The sequence below is a fragment of the Mastigoproctus giganteus genome, chromosome 9 (assembly GCF_048544385.1).
Source record: "Mastigoproctus giganteus isolate SK-2022 chromosome 9, ASM4854438v1, whole genome shotgun sequence".
NCBI classification, from domain to species: Eukaryota; Metazoa; Arthropoda; class Arachnida; order Uropygi; family Thelyphonidae; genus Mastigoproctus; species Mastigoproctus giganteus.
This window is the reverse complement of record NC_143583.1, coordinates 215,456,903-215,477,482: the sequence shown is the minus strand read 5'-3', so window position 1 is coordinate 215,477,482 and position 20,580 is coordinate 215,456,903. Positions and strand designations below refer to the sequence as shown.

At 37.1% G+C, this 20,580-nt stretch overlaps 1 protein-coding gene across 2 annotated transcripts in view; it reads right to left on the bottom strand.

The window, feature by feature from the left end:
- Positions 1 to 20,580, bottom strand: part of LOC150081121 (ubiquitin carboxyl-terminal hydrolase 24-like) — a 908,750-nt gene that overhangs the window by 833,495 nt on the left and 54,675 nt on the right. For both annotated transcript variants that reach the window (XM_090381072.1, XM_090381073.1), the window contains exon 5: positions 7,600 to 7,716. In XM_090381072.1, the coding sequence (XP_090237198.1) occupies positions 7,600 to 7,716 (117 nt within the window). The remainder of the gene's footprint in view (positions 1 to 7,599; positions 7,717 to 20,580) is intronic.

The window sequence follows — 20,580 nt, the reverse complement described above, 5'->3', positions numbered from 1 at the left end:
TGTATCCTATCCTTAGCTTGTACCCTAATTCGGTTTATTGTAGCAAGGGGATAACCCTTGTTTAAGAATCTGCTGGTTAATATTTGTATTTCTGAGCCCAAAGCAGATTCCATTGTTGAATATTTGTAGGCATTTAGAAATTGATTAAAGATAATCGATCTTTTGTAGGTGAACAGGTGATAGCTGTTATAATGTAGAAGCATACCGGTGTTTGTAAGTTTTCAATAGATGTTAAATTGAATTTTATTCAAGTCCCGAGTAAGCGTGAAATTTAGAAAATTTAATGACTTTATATCCGTATCCTCCCTTTCCAGTGTAAATTTGAGTCTAGAATGAATATTATTAAATGAATGCAAAATGTTTTGGATAGTACTACTATCAGTAATAACTAGAACGTCGTCTAAATACCTCTCATAGTATGTGATACGGGGTCGAAAAGGTGTCAAACGTATATGCTCAATCGTTGAGAGATAGATCTCCGATATTAAGCGGCTCAGGTTCAATCCCATTGGCAAACCAAAAATTTGTTTGTACACTTTGTCTCGGAAGGTTTTATTTGGGATATATTATTTAACATATACCAAATAATCTAATGTGTATTCGACGTTTACATTTGTATATAATGAGGTAACATCTAGTGAGAATAAATTATCATTGTCGCTAAGTCTACAGTCCTTAAGGTTATTAAATAATTTATCGTAGTTCTTAATCCCAAATTGTATTGTGTGGCCAAGGATGAAAATGCTGAGTTTCTGTAGGAAATAATAGGCCGAATGGGAAATCCAGTCTTGTGTAATTTTACCTGACTGAAAAGTGCAGGAATATTGTATGTGCTGGCCTTCAATTCCTTTAATTAGTAATTAGATAGTATGAATCAGAGTTGTGCTACTCAATATGTTCTACGTTGATAATAATATTAGTAAAATAATAAGAGGAGTTTACCTCAATATAGTGCGTAGAACCCTTCCGTATGATACCCTCCAGAAATTAAAACGGAAAAAACGAAAAAATCTGCAAACTTACCGGTACATTAGAGTAAAAAATAAATAATTAAATAATCAATTTAACACAATACAAATCAATTTAAAACAATTAAAAATCAAATTAACGCAATTAAAAGAATCAAACGAAAATATTCAAAACGATTTTCCTTCCTGAAGCTGACAACGCTTTTCGACCGTATGTCGTGATCCAATAGTCAATAAGAGTTTAAAAGTTAATTAGATAGTATGAATCAGAGTTGTGCTACTCAATATGTTCTACGTTGATAATAATATTAGTAAAATAATAAGAGGAGTTTACCTCAATATAGTGCGTAGAACCCTTCCGTATGATACCCTCCATACGGTCGATCACGACATACGGTCGAAAAGCGTTGTCAGCTTCAGGAAGGAAAATCGTTTTGAATATTTTCGTTTGATTCTTTTAATTGCATTAATTTGATTTTTAATTGTTTTAAATTGATTTGTATTGTGTTAAATTGATTATTTAATTATTTATTTTTTACTCTAATGTACCGGTAAGTTTGCCGATTTTTTCGTTTTTTCCGTTTTAATTTCTGGAGGGTATCATACGGAAGGGTTCTACGCACTATATTGAGGTAAACTCCTCTTATTATTTTACTAATTTAATTAGTAATCGTTTATTCGATACATGGTTAATGTTTTATTGTATTGATTGACTAAATTGGTAAATAGTGCTGGGTCTACTTCAAGATAAGTGGAGGTAACTGAAACAACTGATTCTAACTTATTAATATAATCAGGTTTATCGAGTATTACCACTGATCTCCTTTATCTGGCCTCTGTATAATAATGTCTTTATTTTCCCGAAGTTCACGTAAAGCTGAACTGTCATGTGTATTCAATTTAGGAAGTTGCGATAAATTGAGTTTTAATGTGTTAAATTGATGTTTAATTATTTTATTAAATTATTTTTTTAATTATTTGTTGCTCTAATGTAAGTTTTTCTATTTTTTCGTTTTAATTCCTGGAGAGTATTATATGGAAATGTTCTACGTACTATATTGAGGTAAACTTCTCTTATTATTTTACAAATTTTCAAAGAAAATAAATGTATGGTTGGCAATTAATATCATTAAAGATTTATTTTCTTTGAAAATAAATCTTTAATGATATTAATTTTTAAGTTCTTTTATTAATCTTTATTTCTTAAAATAATGTCTGCATTTCCATTGCTTAGGAATTGAAAAACTAGCAAAATAAAGTTTTGCTTTTTTAATTATTATTTTTTTTATTGCTAATTGAACAATGATGCCAAACTGTTCTTTGGTTTTTATTATCATATTTGTTAATGAAAATAAAAAGAAATTCATAGAATTTTTAAAAAATGCTGATTTTAACACAGTTTTAAGATTTTTTTTTTTTTTGTAAAGGGAAAAGACAAAAAAAAAATTGTCATTTCAAAAAGATGGAAAAAACTGTCAAAATGGTGAGACTGAGAAGGGGTCAATTGAAGTAGTAGTAGTAGTAGTGGCATGTGATGCAAGAAAGCAAATGTATGAGCTTATGCAGCATCAGCCAAAAAAAAACAAAAAAAAAAAAAAAAAATCACACCATTCCCTCCAAATGCCTGTCCAGTTCCTCCTTAAATTTATTCAACCTATCAACTTCCACAACGACAGATGGAAGTTTGTTCCAGCAATTAACCACCCGCTGGCTAAAGGCAAATTTCCGCACATCCAATCTACATCTGTCTTTTCTTAATTTGAATTTATGGCCCCTTAGGTTCGTAATCTGAACAAGTGGAAGGATCCCATCAGAATTCAGCGTGCTGAACCCATTCAAGGCCTTATACACCTCAATCAGATCACCGCGCAGGTGCCTAGTCTCCAGCCACTGCAATTTGCAGAACTTAAGCCTCTCTTGATAAGAGGATCCCTTCATTCCCCTCACTAATCTTGTTGCCCTTCTCTGTATATGCTCAAGTAAATCTACATCCTTCCTAAAATGAGGACTCCAGACCTGTACGCAGTACTTAAGGCATGGCCTGACCATTGCCTTATACAGAGGGATAATCACCTCCTTTTCCCTGCTAGCAAAATTCCTATATATCATTGACAAAACCCCATGACCTGCCCTGGCAGCCTGTCTGCATTGCTCAGAAAACTTCATATCTGCCTGCACAATTACTCCCAGGTCTTTTTCATTTTCTACCACCTTAAGTGTAGTACCACACAGTTGGTACGTTTCTCTGGGGTTACTTCTACCCATACGCAGTACTTTGCATTTGTCAAGGTTAAACTTCAGTTGCCACTTCTTAGCCCATCTGCCCAAATTATCTAGATCCTGTTGCAGTAGCACACTGCCATTACTGTCATTAACAACCCTGCCAACCTTTGTATCATCTGCAAACTTCGACACTAAGCCTGATATTCCTTCATCACTATCATTGATAAATATACAAAACAACAGTGGACCCAACACCGAACCCTGTGGGACTCCACTAATAACATTAGTGGAAGTCCCAAGAAGAGCAGCACCCATTGATTACTACCCTCTGTCTTCTCCCACTTAACCATCCTTTTATCCATTGTAGCAACTTACCCTTAATACCATTCTGCTCCAATTTGTACAATAGTCTTCCATGCACAACAGTGTCAAAAGCTTCCCTGAAATCCAAATATATGACATCAAAATTATTTTTTGCATCCAGTTCCTTTGTAACCACATCATAATATCCTATCAAATTTGTCAGACAAGACTTTCCCTTAACAAACCCATGCTGTGTCTGAATTATTGCTGCAGTCTTGTCTAGATGATCCTGCAATGCATCTTTAACCAGCGACTCCATTATTTTACCCGGAACAGAAGTTAAACTAACTGGTCTGTAATTACCCGTGTCACCCTTCGATCCCCCTTTGTGAATTGGGGATACATTTGCACATCTCCAGTCCGTGGGAACCTCCCCTGAGTCCACGGATGCTCTCATAATTATGGCTAACGGTTTGCTTAGTTGCTTTGCCGCCTCCTTTAATATAACTGGATAGATCCCATCCACCCCAGGTACTTTTCTTACGTTTAACTTCAACAATTTCTCTTCCACTTTGCTCTCAGTTATTACAAAATCATTAAGTATCCTGCTACAATTTGATAACCTTCTGCCATTTTCAAACCTTAATAATTCCTCCCGTGTGAATGTAGATGCAAAATACTCATTCAGTTTGTTTGCTATCTGAGCAGGATCATCAACAGTCGAACCATCGATGTCAAGTGGACCAATCAGATTCATCCCCTTCCTTTTAGAGTTTATATAAGTAAAGAAATCCTTGCTGTTTTTCTTAGCATCTTTTGCCAAGGATTTCTCGTAATCTGCCTTCGCCTGCCTAACCTCCTTTGTAACTTGGTTACAGATCAACTTGTATCTATCATAGGCTTCTGTGTCACGTGTTAATTTGTATGCATCCCATGCATTTTTCTTCTCTGTTACGAGTCTCATTAGTTCATTTGACAACCATTTAGGCCTAAACCTTGAACAATATTTCTTAATAGGTATGAAACTTTTAGTAGCATCCACGATTAATTCCTTGAATGCTTCCCACTTAGAATTTACTGTTGGTAACATCATCAGTTGATTCCACTGTACAGAATTTAAAAACTGTCGGAGACCACTGTACTCGCCTTTACGGAAGCAAAAACCCTTTTCTTTACCCCTGATGGTAATTATATCTTTAAGTAAATCCCACGTCAGTACACTGTGATCACTGCCACCTAGTGGTTCTTTTATCTGCAAATTCCTAATACACGAATGATCACTGCTGATAACCAGATCAAGAGTATTATTTTCTCTGGTTGACTCTCGAACATGCTGCTGCAGAAAACAATCATCCAATAAATCCACAAAAGTCTGACTAGCGTGTGAGTGCCCAACCCACAAGTTCCAGTCAATATCTGGGAAGTTGAAATCCCCCATTATAAGACGTTCCGATTTACTAGCCCACTCTATTTCTCTGTACAATTGTTCATTGTACTCATTCGAGTCATTAGGCCAAAACACACTCCTACTCTTATTTTTGCTTTCGCAGTGCTTATGTCACACCAAACTGACTCAACAGTGCACTGTTCATCTATATCAACTGGATGCACTTCTTTTGATTTTATGTTTTTCTTAATTAACAGCATAACACCTCCTCCCTTCCTATCCTGTCTATCCTTTCTGTACACATTGTACTCCCCAAATTCCAGTTCGGCATTCCTTATATCAGTGTGACACCATGTCTCTGATATCCCAACAATATCCGCCTTTGATGTCTTGACCAACACTTCAAATTCATCAAATTTATTTACTATACTTCTAGCATTGGTATACATGCAAGCATACATGCTCCTACTCCTATTCTTTGTTACCCTAACACATCCCATATACCCACCCGTTCCACGATGACCGCCACCCGTCCCTGAAACCCCCAACACCCCACGCTCCAGGTCGCTACTTATTCTAATAGAAGTTGTGCAAGAATCACCTTCTCCTCTGCCTATGGCTACTGTTAAACTTTTAGTCCTTGTATCCCCCCAAGCTATCAGTTTTCCGACCCACCTAACACTGCCTCGATAGCATCAGCAAATATTCTTGCACCCTTTCTATTTAAGTGTATCCCATCCCTGTAGAAGCAGTCTCTCCTGTTAACAAGTACAGTCCAGGATGAAAAAAATTCTATCCCTTGAGCCTTGCACAATCTTTCCAGGGCCGAATTGATCGACAAGGCTCTCATCATATACTCCCTCCTATCGTGTCTGGGCAGAATTGCAGACACTTTCAAATTCAACCCTAATTCACGGCTTTTTTTCATCAGTGACCTCTACTTGTTAAGTAATTCTGCCGGTCTCCTACTCTTGATATCATTAGTGCCAACGTGTACAACTATATCACCTTTTGTGCCCTTAAAAGATGATATCTGCTCTACAACGTCATCAACCTTTGCCCCTGGCAGACATACCCTAGTCCTGTTCCACCTATCCTTTTTACAAAGCATGTTCCCCGTTTCCCTGACAACAGAATCACCAACAACTAGTAGTTCCTGAGGGACCAGCGCATACTGCCTTGGGGGTTGCCGCTGTGTTGCGTGATGACCAAGTGCAAGCTCTGGCGTTGATGTGGGCAGCTGAGAGCTTGATGGGCCCCTCAATTTATTTCCTTCAAGGGCATCCACCCTGTCCTTCAAACTCTCATATAGGCCCATAACAACGCTGAGTTGTCGCCTGATTTCCTTGCACTCCTTACATCGCGCACACACAAAGACATCCCCCATGGCAATATCATGTTCCGTTCCAGATAGTTTGGCAAAAATTTCACAAGTTGCACATTTTTTTAGGCTGTGATGCGTTGGAGAATTGCCCCCCTCAGTTCTCCCCCGAGTCACAGCACTCCTGCCACTTTGTGCCCGTTGCTTTGCTGCTCTAGTTCGGGGCATGATACTTTAAATTAATAAAATCAATAAATTAAATTAATTAAATGTCAATATTATGCTATCTAATAGAAACAGTGAAGCGTATTACTGTTTCTATAATTTTACGTTAGATCTACCTAGCTACCTCCATTAAAAATTTGAATTCCCTATCACTATATACAAAAACAATGCCTGCAATATTCGAACGAAATAACGGTTTTATAAAGTATTATGTATATCTACAAAAACTGTTTATATAAATTAAAATAAAAATAACCAGCGTAATTAAAACTATAAGACTACGTAAGTACAATATAAAATAACAATTATGTAAATAAAAAGCAAACACTTATCGTTTTTTTCAGAGCCTGTAACTCGCAGCTGTATTTTCTAAAGAGCAAAGATCAAACCAACAGTATTTTATTAAATATAACAACATGACAAAACAAATGGCCCTCAGTCCCCAGCACTTTCACTCTCCCTCTTAGGGCAGTGAGAAGATCAGAGTGGAAGTAGAGGGTGCAAAGAGTCTCTGGGTACAACCAGGTTGTACCCAGAGACTCTGGGTACAACCACGGAAACTGAAATGTGACCATGTAAGATCGCTCATCGGTGGAGACAGGATATTAGAGGAGTCAGAAAGAGAGATTCTCCATCGCAAACTTGGGGAGTTGGCATCTATATGAATGGTAATAAGTGTAGAAACAAATGAATAGAAAGTTGAATCAATGGTGCCAACTGGTATTACGGGAAAGGGATTACTCAAACAGGGCTAAATATCTGAGAGGAAATGGGATATTGTAAGGAAAAATATTGAATGGAAGGCTGACAGTCCAGAAGGACTGATCTGTACTAACATAGTTACCAATACACTCACTAGGTGTAACACATTTGGATAACACGCTCAATGTCATGTAATGATTCTGTAACTACATATGATCAAGTAATATAGAAGACCTGAAACTTTGTACTTTACTAAGCTGTTCAACTGCAAATCAGCACACAAAATCATTTAAAAATTCTAATTTGTTGAATAATTAACTTTTATTTAAAAAATTTATTAAAAACTTTTATTATTAAAGAATTAACTTTTATTATTAAAAACTTTCATTAAAAAATTTTAAAAATATTAAAATATGTTACTGTTATTATAAAATTTCTTATATAAGTCAATAAACATATTGGTCATATACCATTGTTTTTTTTTCAACTGCAAATGCTTGTTCTGGAGAAACAGCCTCTACCATCCAACGACACGATACAGACTTATGTTTATTCTTTGCATGAAATTCTGATTCAGGATCTAATGCCTAAATAAGATAAAAAAAAATAGCATTATAAAAAAAAATAAGTAAAAAAGCAAATAAACACTAAAACAGCATACATTTGGCAAGTAAAAAAACAATGTGTGTACCTTTTATGCACGAAAGATGTTTTATATTATGTGAAAACATTCTTGGCTTGGACAAAGTTAAAGGGTTTTAGGAATGAAAAGAATCCGAACAAGTTTGACATTTTAAAACATTCATTTTTTTTCTGACAATTTCATCAATTTGAGATTGCAATACATGTTCAATAGGTAAATTAGAAAAATTATAGCTAATAAACTTGGAGAAATCCATTAGTAGAATAGTATTATGTCACAATCAAAAACTACTGCAGGAAGTGAAGTAATTTGCATTGTTGCATTCTTAATAACTCTGCATTTTATTTTAGACCAAGTTATGAACAATGTCATGTTCTATGCTCAATCTTGCTAATTACTCTACAGAACCAACATTGGTGACTGATGTAGGAGAAGCGAGGCATAGAAGAAGCAGATAAGCCAGTTCAACATAGGAGGGAGTGACATATGCTTTTCCATCTCACATTTTTGTTACCCATTGGTTTTACTTCAGTCCGAAAAATTTAGTAGGTGCCGCCAAAGATGTCTTCACATCAAAAATTCAAAAAGCTTTATCAATATGTTGTAGGTAATAGTTTTATTTATCAATGTGTAGTCTATCAACAGAGGGAAAACAGGCATTCTGTGTGTTATCCGACACTCGGTCTAAAACACTGATGGATCCAATATCTTTCAATTTTAGGAGAAGTTCGCTAGGCCTGCCTTCCTAAAATCCACTCAAGCACACCTTCTTGTTGGTAAGCCCTGTTACATCACTTTGGTGGCAACAAACATATAGCATGGTTCTCTTCAAGATGCCTGGTCAGTGTGAAGAGGAAAAGACCAAACTCTCCAGCACTTAATTAAATATAACAACACAATGAAACAAATGGCTGGGCAAAGGTAGTAGTAGTGGCATGTGTTGCAAGAAAGCAAGTGTATGAGCTTATGCAGCATCAGCCAAAAAAAAAAAAAAAAAAATCACACCATTCCCTCCAAATTCCTGTCCAATTCCTCCTTAAATTTATTTAATCTATCAACTTCCACAAAAACAGATGGAAGTTTGTTCCAGGAATTAACCACCCGCTGGCTAAAGGCAAATTTCCACACATCTATTCTACATCTGTCTTTTCTTAATTTGAATTTATGCCCCCTTATGTCCGTAATCTGAACAAGTCGAAGGATCCCATCAGAATTCAGCATGCTCAACCCATTCAAGGCATTATACACCTCAATCAGATCACCGTGCAGGTGCCTAGTCTCCAGCCACTGCAATTTGCAGAACTTAAGCCTCTCTTGGTAAGAGGATCCCTTCATTCCCCTCACCAATCTTGTTGCCCTTCTCTGTACACGCTCAAGCAAATCTACATCCTTCCTAAAATGAGGTCTCAAGACCTGTATGCAGTACTCAAGGTGTGGCCTGACTATTGCCTTATACAGAGGGACAATCACCTCCTTTTCCCTGCTAGCAAAATTCCTATATATCATTGACAAAATGATATATAGGAATTTTGACCTGACCTGCCTTGGCAGCCTGTCTGCATTGCTCAGAAAACTTCATATCTAACTGCACAATTACTCCCAGGTCTTTTTCATTTTCTACCACCTTAAGTGTAGTACCACACAGTTGGTACGTTTCTCTGGGGTTACTTCTACCCATATGCAGTACTTTGCATTTGTCAAGGTTAAACTTCAGTTGCCACTTCTTAGCCCATCTGCCCAAATTATCTAGATCCTGTTGCAGTAGCACACTGCCATTATTGTCATTAACAACCCTGCCAACCTTTGTATCATCTGCACACTTCGACACTAAGCCTGATATACCTTCATCAATATCATTGATAAATATACAAAACAACAGAGGACCCAACACCGAACCTTGTGGGACTCCACTAATAACATTAGTCCACGAAGAGCAGCACCCATTAATTACCACCCTCTGTCTTCTCCCACTCAACCATCCTTTTATCCATTGTAGCAACTTACCCTTAATACCATTCTGTTCCAATCTGTACAATAGTCTTCCATGCGCAACAGTGTCAAAAGCTTTCCCGAAATCCAAATATATGATATCAAAATTATTTTTTTCCTTCCAGTTCCTTTGTAATCACATATAATATCCTATCAAATTTGTCAGACAAGACTTTCCCTTAACAAACCCATGCTGTATCTGAATTATTGCTGCAGTCTTGTCTAGATGATCCTGCAATGCATCTTTAACCAGTGACTCCATTATTTTACCCGGAACAGAAGTTAAACTAACTCCTTTGTAATTACTCGTATCACCCTTCGATCCCCTTTGTGAATTGGGGATACATTTGTACATCTCCAGTCCGTGAGGACCTCCCCTGAGTCCAAGGATGCTCTCATAATTATGGCTAACAGTTTGCTTAGTTGCTTTGCCGCCTTCTTTAATATAACTGGATAGATCCCATCCACCCCAGGTGCTTTTCTTACGTTTAACTTCAACAATTTCTCTTCCACTTTGCTTTCAGTTATTACAAAATCATTAGGCACCCTGCTACAATTTGATAACCTTCTCCCATTTTCAACCTTAATAACTCCTCATGTGTGAATGTAGATGCAAAATACCCATTCAGTTTGTTTTCTATCTGAGTAGGATCATCAACATTCAAACCATCTATATCAAGTGGACCAATCAGATTCATCCCCTTCCTTTTAGAGTTTATATAAGCAAAGCAATCCTTGCTGTTTTTCTTAGCATCTTTTGCCAAAGAATTCTCGTAATCTGCCTTCGTCTGCCTAACCTCCTTTGTGACCTGATTACAGACTAGCTTATATCTACCATAGGCTTCTGAATCGCTTGATACATTTATATCAAGCACGTAAGCAAAGGGATGCATATAAATGCATCCCCTGCATTTTTCTTCTCTGTCACGAGTTTCATTAGATAACCATTTAGGCCTAAACCTTGAACAATATTTCTTAATAGGTATGAAACTTTTAGTAGCATCCACGATTAATTCCTTGGATGCTTCCCACTTAAAATTTACTTTTGGTAACATCGTCAGTTGATGCCACTGTACAGAATTTAAAAACTGTCTGAGACCACTGAGGTGTCAGAAGTTCACTGTAATTTGTAACAAGGTTAAATTATAGAAACGTAGTGTGAAATGTTTATGCTCAGAGGGGAACAGGCATTCTGTGTGTTATTGGACATTCAGTCCAAAACACTGAATTCAATATCTCTCTATTTTAGAAGGTTTAGGAGAAGTATGGTTGGCCTGCCTCCCTAAAATCCACTCATGCATAACTTCTCATTCATAAGCCCTGTTACGTTGCTTTGGTGACAATGAACAATGCCTAGTTGGTGTGAAGAGGAAAAGATGAAACCAACAGTATTTTATTAAATATAACAACATGACGAAACAAATGGCCCTCAGTCCCCAGCACTTCACTCTCCCTCTTAGGGCAGTGAGAAGATCAGAGTGGAAGTAGAGGGTGCAAAGAGTCTCTGGGTACAACCAGGTTGCCATGCACGGAAACTGAAATGTGACTATGTAAGATCGCTCATTGGTGGAGACAGGATATTAGAGCTGGAAAAGGAATTAGAAAATGTGAAATGGAATATCATCATCATAGCTGCAACAAGAAGAAATGAATGGCTTAAAGGTTTATCAAGTGGAAATCTGCTGTACACCAAAGGAAACAACAAATGAAGGTGGAGTCGGCTTTCTGGCCCATAAACATATTAAAAACAACATTTCATTTTTGAATTCAAAAGTACATCTCCAGGGTGTCAAGACTACTGCTCAGGATTTCTAAGAGGTACAAACTAAAGATTATAATGATATATGCACAAACATCGAGCCATGAGGATGAAGGGGTTGAAGAAATGTGCAACAAAATTGAGAGACTTCTAGATGAACAGAAAACTCACTACACCATCATTATGGGGAAATTCAATGCTAAAGTTGGAAAGAGAGAAAACAGTGCAGAAACAGAAACTGTAGGAAATTTTGGAATTGCTGAAAGAAACGAAAGAGGTGAAAGACTTGTGGAATTTGCAGAATCTCAAGGAATGTCAGTAATGAATACTTTTTTCAAGAAAAGGGAAATAGAAAGTGGATGGAAGAGCTCAAATGGATTATCATCAAATGAGTTAACGATGTTACCGTTCTTAAGTAAATGTTGGAAGTGATCATGGAATGGTAAGATGTACACTTGATATAGATGTAAGAAGAGAAAGGAAAAAAAAACTGTCTCGAGTAAATAATACAAAGGTAGGTCTTTCAGATAACAGAAGAGGAGAAAAGGCAGTAGGTACTGGAACTTAGGAACAAATTTGATCTTCTGCAGACCTTTCAGGATCATGATATTGAAGAGGAAAACAACAACTTTCTGAAAGTGATAAAGCCCAAGAAACCTACAGGTAAAAATAAATTCAAAGAAGAAAAAATTAGTCAAGAAATACTTGTCTCGATGAGACGAAGATGACAAATGAAGAGAAAGACAAACACTGACAAGGTCAAAATCGAGTATATTGAGTTATGCAAAGCAATTAGAAAGAGACTCAGGGAGGACATAAGATTTAACACAAGAAAAGTGTAACAAGCGTTAAGAGAAAACAAAGGGACTTAAAATAGCAGTCATGAGCAAGTAATACAGAGAGAGAGAGAGATGAATGATACTGAATCTGAAAAATAGCGATGGTGTACTTATATATAGCAGAGAATGCATAATTCAAATAGCAGAAGATTACAATAAAGTATTATGTAAGAAGCAAGGGCCTAATGCAGTAGTGTGGAAGATGGATCACAAATTAGCAACACATATGATACACCTGATATCATTCCTGATGAGGTAGAACATGCATTGAAAAAATGAAGAATCTAAAAGCCCCAGGTGAAGATGTACTGTAGAGTTGTTAAAATGAGGAGGAAGGGACATGACACAGAAACTGGCAAGACTAGCATGACACAGAAACTGTCATGTCTTGCTTAATATGTTTTCACAAAATGCATGTTCAGATTACGAACCTAAGGGGGCATAAATTCAAATTAAGAAAAGACAGATGTAGAATAGATGTGCGGAAATTTGCCTTTAGCCAGCGGGTGGTTAATTGCTGGAACAAACTTCCATCTGTCGTTGTGGAAGTTGATAGGTAAATAAATTTAAGGAGCAACTGGACAGGCATTTGGAGGGAATGGTGTGATTTTTTTTTTTTTTGGCTGATGCTGCATAAGCTCATACACTTGCTTTCTTGCATCACATGCCACTACTACTATACTAAGAAAGGCATGATGCCTAAGGAGTGCAATAATGCAATCATAATTTTGCTGTAAAATAAAGGAGATAAATCAGAAACTGGAAATTATTGACCAATTACCTTGTTGTCCCACATCTACAAGTTGTTTACAAGGGTCATTACTAACAGATTAGAAAGAATACTTGATGAGAATCAACTGAAAGAGCAAGCTGGCTTTAGGTCAAGATTCTCAACTATCGATCACCTTCATGTAATATCACAGTTAATGGAGAAAGCAAATGAATAAGAAACACCATTATGCTTGGCATTTGTGGTTTATGAAAAGGCATTTGACTCAATACAGCATAAGGCAATGTTTCGAGCACTGGAAAGACAAGGTATTCCTTGTCTTTCCAGTCTCATTGTCTTTCCAGAAAGACAATGTATAGACATCCCATATATTATAATTTTGAAGAACATATATGAGAACAGCACCTCCTTTATTAATGATCAAACACAGTAGCAAATTTAAAATTGAGAAAGGAGTTTGACAAAGAGACACAATATCTCCAATTCTGCTAAGTGCTGCCATTGATGAAGCTTTCAGAAGATTGGACTGGTCGCAGAAAGGAGTCAATGAGAATGGAGAGTACCTAAACCATTTACAGATGACATTGTAATAATAAGCTATGATCCTGAATAATTAGAGGAAAATCTTAATAAGTTATGCAGAGCCAGTAAGGATATCAGATTAAATATGAATATGGTTAAAACAAAAGTAATGATGAACAAGTATGCCACAGGAAGGGATATAAACATTGAAGGAGCAGAAATTGAAAAGGTGGATTCATATACTTATCTTGGATAAGTCATTAGCTGTAATAATAATAAATGGCTGGAAGTCAAGAAAAGAATAAATTTCGGATGGATAGCATTCAGGAAATATAGTCATATACTGAGGATCAATACCCCAATTTGTCTGAAACGTAAAATAATGAACCAATGTATACTCCCCACTATGACCTATGGAAGTGAAACTTGGGAACTCACAAAAAGAATGGAAGAGAGGCTGAAAACCACACAGCAAAGAATGAAACAAATTATATTAGGAATCAGGCTTTTGGATAAGTAGAGAAATACATGGATTATGCAGCAAACTCAAGTAAAGGACATTCTTATCAAAACTAAAGAACTGAAACAGACTTGGGCAGGACACAGCTCGAAGACATGATGACAGATGAACTAAGAAAATAACAGAATGGTACTCAAGAGGAGCTAAAAGAAAACCTGGTAGATTACAATGGAGATGGACAGATGAAATTGAAGAGTTCATGGGCAGGAAATGGATGGCCATTGCACAAAACAGAAGGAACTGGAAGGTTGCTGGAGAGGCCTTCATCCTGCAGCGGATTGAAAACAGCTGATGATAGTGACGATGATGTTTATGCTTCTCTTAAAGGCATTTGGCTTCTGATTGCTTGTTGACTTGTAACACTAAGTGACCTTTCTATACACATCATACTTCCCACATGTAAATTCTGCATCCCTTATGCCTTAAGTGACACGATATTCCCACAATGTTTACTTTTGATGACTTAATTAGTACTTCAAATTGATAAAATTTATATACTATGCTACTAGCATTACTGTACATGTAAGTGCACATGCACTTGTTCTTACTCTTAGCCTAACGTGGCCCATGTATTTACTTTTTTCATGATGACCCACAGCAGGGTTTGAAATCCACGACACCTTGCTTTCCAGACTGCTACATGTTCCAATAGAAGCAGACCACACTGAGAAAACTTCTACCCCCTTGAGCCTTTCACATTCTCTCTAGGGTCAAATTGATTGACAAAGTTCTTTAACATGTACTTCTTAGTTTTTTTTTTTTTTTTTTTTTTATGAAAACCCCAAACACGAAAGGTATCAAAATCTATAGTACTTAGTACCATGCATGGGTTGAAGGAGAAGTATGGGGGGAGGGGGATGCCAGAAACTTTGCTCTAGAGACTAAACATTGTGTCTGGCAGGATTACAGACTTTCAAATTTAATCCTAACTTGCAACTTTTTCCCAACATTGCCCTTTACTTGTTAAGTAAGTCCTCCAATGTCCTACTCTTAATATCATTAATGCTAACACATACAATACTATCACATTTTATTTCCTTTAAAGATGATATCTGCTCTACAACATCATCTACTTTTGACCCCGGCAGGCATACCCTAGTCCTATTCCACCTAACCTCTTACACAATATATTTCCCATTTACACGACAACAGAGTCACCAACAATAACTACCTCCTGCGTGATGAGCACACTCTGCATTGAGGATTGCTGCTGTGTTGCCTGATTCACAAGTGAGGGCTGTGGCATTTAGCTTGGCAACTGAGAGCTTGAGTCAAGGAGTAATTAGCTTGGAATAATTTTTCTGCATGTGGAGTCCAGAAGATTATTTAAATTTAAAGAAAGAATGGACAAATAAAAATAAAAAAAAAATGTAAAAATTAAGAGTTTAAGGTAATTAAATAAGGGAAGTGATATTTAAGAATGGCAGAGCCAAGTGGTCAAGTAAAAGTATATCTGTATGGGTATTTGATTTGACATGGTTTAAATCTATGGGATCACAAAATATAGTTAATGATAATATTAATAGTGGCAAATGATGCAGGAAAGCAAGTTTATACAGAATCAATAAAAAATAAAATAAAATAAATCCTACCATTTCACCTATTCATTCCTTCCAACAGATTGTCTAGTTCTTCCATGAATTTATTGAAGCTATCCACTTCCACAACAATAGATGGAAGTTTGTTCCAGAAATAGACCAATTGGCTAAAGGAAAAAAATTAGCACATCTATTCTGCAACCATCATTCTTGATGAGATTTTCCCTCTTACGTAGTCTGAGCAAGGAGAATCCAATCAGCACTGAGCTTGTTCAATGCTGATTGGATTGAAATTCGGCATAAATTGAAATACTAGAAATTTGGCATAAATTGAAATACTAGAAATTCGGCATAAATTGCATAAAATTATTAAATTGTGACATCACGAGGAAGCTTCATCACTGAATAAGAGCTACACCATTTATATGGCTGCGGCAGGTTTAGTAGATCGGCAGCTTAAATCCCAAGCCCAGATAAATGGCGAGGGTTGACTTCAGGAAGGGCATCCGGTCGTAAAAAAAATATGCTAAAACCAATAGATGTGTTCCGGTTAAGAAGTTAATCCAACTAGAGGAGAAGAAGAGGATGTAAAGTGTGAACTGGGAACATTGAATGCTGACCCCATATAACGTGGGAAAAGGAGAAGACAAAGAAGAAGATTGAGCTTGCTCAATCTATTCAAAGTCTTAATTAAATACCTAAATCAGATTGCCTCGCAGGTGTTATCTTGTCTCTGGACACTCAATTTGCAGAACTGAAGCCTTTCTTGGTAAGAGCACCCCTTTATTCCCTTTTACCAATCTTCATGTTCTTCTCTGTACCCACTCCAGCAATTCTACATCCTTCCTAAAATGACGTCTTTGGGCCTCAAGATGCAGCCTTACAATTGCCTCATACAATGGAATAATCAGCTCCTTATAACTTCTGGCAAAATTCCTGTATATCACTGAAAAAACCCCATGTGCTGTTCTGGAAGCCTGTCCGCCCTGCTAAGAGAACTTCGCATCTGACTGTACATTTAACCCCCAGGTCTTTTTCATTTTCCACTACCCTGAGTGTAGTATCACAAAGTACGTTAATTTGGGATTACTGCTACCCACAAGCAGTACTTTGCATTTGTCAATGTTAAACCTCAATTGCCATTTCTCAGCTCAACTTTCTAATTTTTCTTTATCTTGTTTTAATAGCATACTGTCATTGCTCACCCTGCTAACTTTTGTATGATCTATTAACTAAGACATCAATGATATTGATGTACCTTCATCAATATCATTAATAAATATTGAAAACAACAATGGGCCTAGCACCAAACACTGGGGGACTCCACAGATAACATTAGTCCCTTCCTTTATTCATAGCAATAACTTTCTCTTAATGCGGCACTGCTCCAATTTGTACAGCAATCATTATATGCAATGGTATCAAAAACTTTCCTGAAATCCAAGTATATGACATCGAAATTATTTTTTTTGCATGCAGTTCCATATTGCATCATAGTATCCATTCAAATTGGTTAGATATAATCACCCCTTGACAAACTCATGCTGTGACTGAAGTATAATTGCACACTCCTGTCTAGACAGGAGTGTGCAGTTATACAGTCCTGGCATTACTTCTTTAATCAGTGACTCCATTATTTTCCGTGGAACAGAAGTTATGCTAATAGGTCTGTAATTACTCGTGTCACTCTTTGATCCCCCCTTTGTGAATTGGGGGATACATTTGCACATCTCCAGTCCATGGGGACTTTCCGTGAATCCAAGGATCCTCTCATAATTATAGCTAAGGGTTTGCTTCCCACCTTTGCTGCCTCTCTTAATATAATTGGATAGATCCCATCCACCTCACGTGCCTTTCTTTCATTTAACTTCAGCAATTTCTCTTCCATTTTCCTCTCAGTAATTACAAAATCATTTAGCTCCCTGATAGAGTCTGATAAACCATTAATTTTGGTACGATCTTAAAGTTTATTGATGATCTTATAGTTGTAATCGATGAATCATAGTTTGGTAAAGATGTGAACTCCTCTGATTTGTGTGCTCAACCATACTATAAACAGAATGTTCACCCCGACCCCAGGTGACTGGTAACAATACTGTCAAAATTATGCAAGGTCATTTGTTCTTTAACCTTGTCCTTGTGTGAGATAAATTTGTCCGTTAAATTTGTCCTTGTGTGAGATAGTTGGAAACAAAGGTATAATGCGAGTAGGAGTAATCTACAGACCAGGTGATTGTGAAGATTATGACGAAAGCTTCTACATACAAATGGAATGGGCAAGTTTTTTTTTTTTTTTTTTTTGGTAGTTGTTGGCACATCGGCTTCTGTGGTCATAATGCACCTCCCAAGGTTTTTGCAGTACTTTGATCCAAGCCCGAGGCGGAATTCGAACCCGCGACCTTTGGGTTGCCAGGCAGGAATGGGCAAGTAAGCATCAATGTCTTATTATGGGCGATTTCAATTTGCCTTTAATTGATTGGAGTAAATGGGAAGGAAACTCGACATGGAGAACAAAATTTTTAAATCAACTAGATGACTGTTATTTGTATCAACATGTCAGGGAAAGTACTAGAGAAAAGAATATCCTACACCTCATCATCACCCATGAATCAAATGACGTAACAGGGCTGACAGTAGAGGAACCAATAGCAGGAAGCGATCACTGAGTTCTGCGGTGGATGATGATGAGAGAGGTAGCAGTAGTAAAAGGCAAAGGAATGGGTTTTAATTTCAGAAAAGGAAATTACGATGCCTTAAGGTACTACATGGCCTCTATTAACTGGGTAGATATCGCACAGAGAATGAATACAATTGAACTGAGGTATGCTTTTAAAACATTAATCACAGATGCCTTGAATGCGTATTTACCATTAAAAAAAAATACTCCACGAGGAGGGTTCCACGTTGGGTGAATAATGAAGTTGCCACATTACTTGAGCAGAAAAAGGTGGCATGGAAAGGTTACAGAGCAATAAAAAGTATTGAAGCCTATAACAGCTACAAGATGATCTGTAATAGAGCCACAGAAAAGGTTCGACAGGCAAAGGCTGTTTATGAGAAATCACTAGCAAACAGAGCAAAGAGGGGATAAGGAATTCTTCACATATATAAATGCCAAGAAGAGCAGGACAAACCAGATCGGACCTTTACGTAAGAGAAAGGGGATAGTATTAAATACACCAGCTGCCATTGCAGATGAACTCAACAGTTATTTTGCATCGATATTTACAAATGAAAAACCTTTTGTGGCAATGGGAAATTGTGGGAGCGAAGTTGAAAAATATGTAATTAATTATATTGAAATTCTGCAAGATTATTTAATGAAAAAACTTCCTAGCCTACAGGCCAGTAAGGCTCCTGGAGTTGATGGAATATACTCTATAATCTTAAGGGAGGCAGCAAATGAGTGCATTGAACCATTGAGGCTAATTATGAGAGCATCACTAGACTCTGGGGAGATTCCCTTGGATTGGAAAAGTGCCAATGTATCTCTCATACATAATGGTGGCTCTAAGAGTGAAGTGGGAAATTATCGACCTGTCAGTCTGACTTCAGTGGTAGGGAAAATCATGGAGGCAATGATCAAGGGTGGAATTCAGGATCATTTGGATCAAATTGAAATTCTCAAGGATACTCAGCATGGTTTTGTAAAGGGAAAATCATGTTTAACAAATCTGGTTCGCTATTTTTAAAGGGTCACTCACGAGCTGGATTTAGGGAATAATTTCGACATTGTTTATTTAGATTTCAGCAAAGCTTTTGACTCAGTCCCACATGAGTGGTTGCTTTATAAGCTGGAACAGGTTGGAATTACTGGGAAAATCCTTATATGGATAGCAGGATGGCTTCAGGGCAGGAGGCAGAGGGTTGTGATAAATGGCTATTCCTCAGATTGGGTTGATGTAAGAAGTGGGGTTCCCCAAGAATCAGTATTAGGACCACTGTTGTTTTTAATTTTCATAAACGACATTGATGAAGGGATAGAGGGCGTGATGTCTAAATTTGCAGATGATGTTAAAATTGGTAGAGTAGTTAATGATCACTGTCAAGCTGAGCTTCTTCAGAGAGACCTAGATAGATTTCAGGAATGGTCAGAAAAATGGCAGTTATGCTTTAATCCAACAAAGTGTAAGGCATTACACCTGGGAAACAGTAATCCCAAAATAACTTATTCACTTGGTGGAGTTCAACTAAACCCAGTACTGGAGGAAAGGGACTTGGGCGTTACAATACGGCCAGACATTAAATTCTCTGAGCATTGTAAACAGGTTGCAAGGAAGGCCCATGGTGTCCTATCGATGATCTATCAAACTTTTGCAAGTAGAGACAGGGATGTGATAATCCCATTATATAAGGCTTTTGTTAGACGACACTTGGAATACTGTGTTCAAGTATGGAGACCGCACCTAAAGAAAGACATTGAGCTTCTTGAAAGGGTGCAAAGACGGGTAACTCGCCTGGTGAGATCGGCAAAAGGGATCCTTATGAAGAAAGACTTCGAATATGTGGGTTGCAGAGTTTGGAACCTAGATACCTTAGAGGAGATTTGATTGAGGTGTTTAAGGCTCTGAGAGGCATCAGTAAAATGAATGAGGATGAAATTTTCAAGATTATAAATGATGCTAGAACTAGGGGACATAAATTCAAGTTACGGGGGGGAAATGTTCAGATTGGACTGCAGGAAGTTTTATTTTAGCCAGCACATTATAAATTACTGGAATAAGTTGACTACATGGGTGGTAGAGGCTGACAGTGGGAAATTCAAAGGTCATCTGAATAGTACCTTCGGGTGAGGGAAGCGCATAGGATGATAGGTTTAATTTCCTTTTCTTTTATTAATTATTATTTATTTATTTATTTTTTTTATCTATCATTGTTTTATTCAGGTTTTGGGATTTTTTTTTTTTTTTT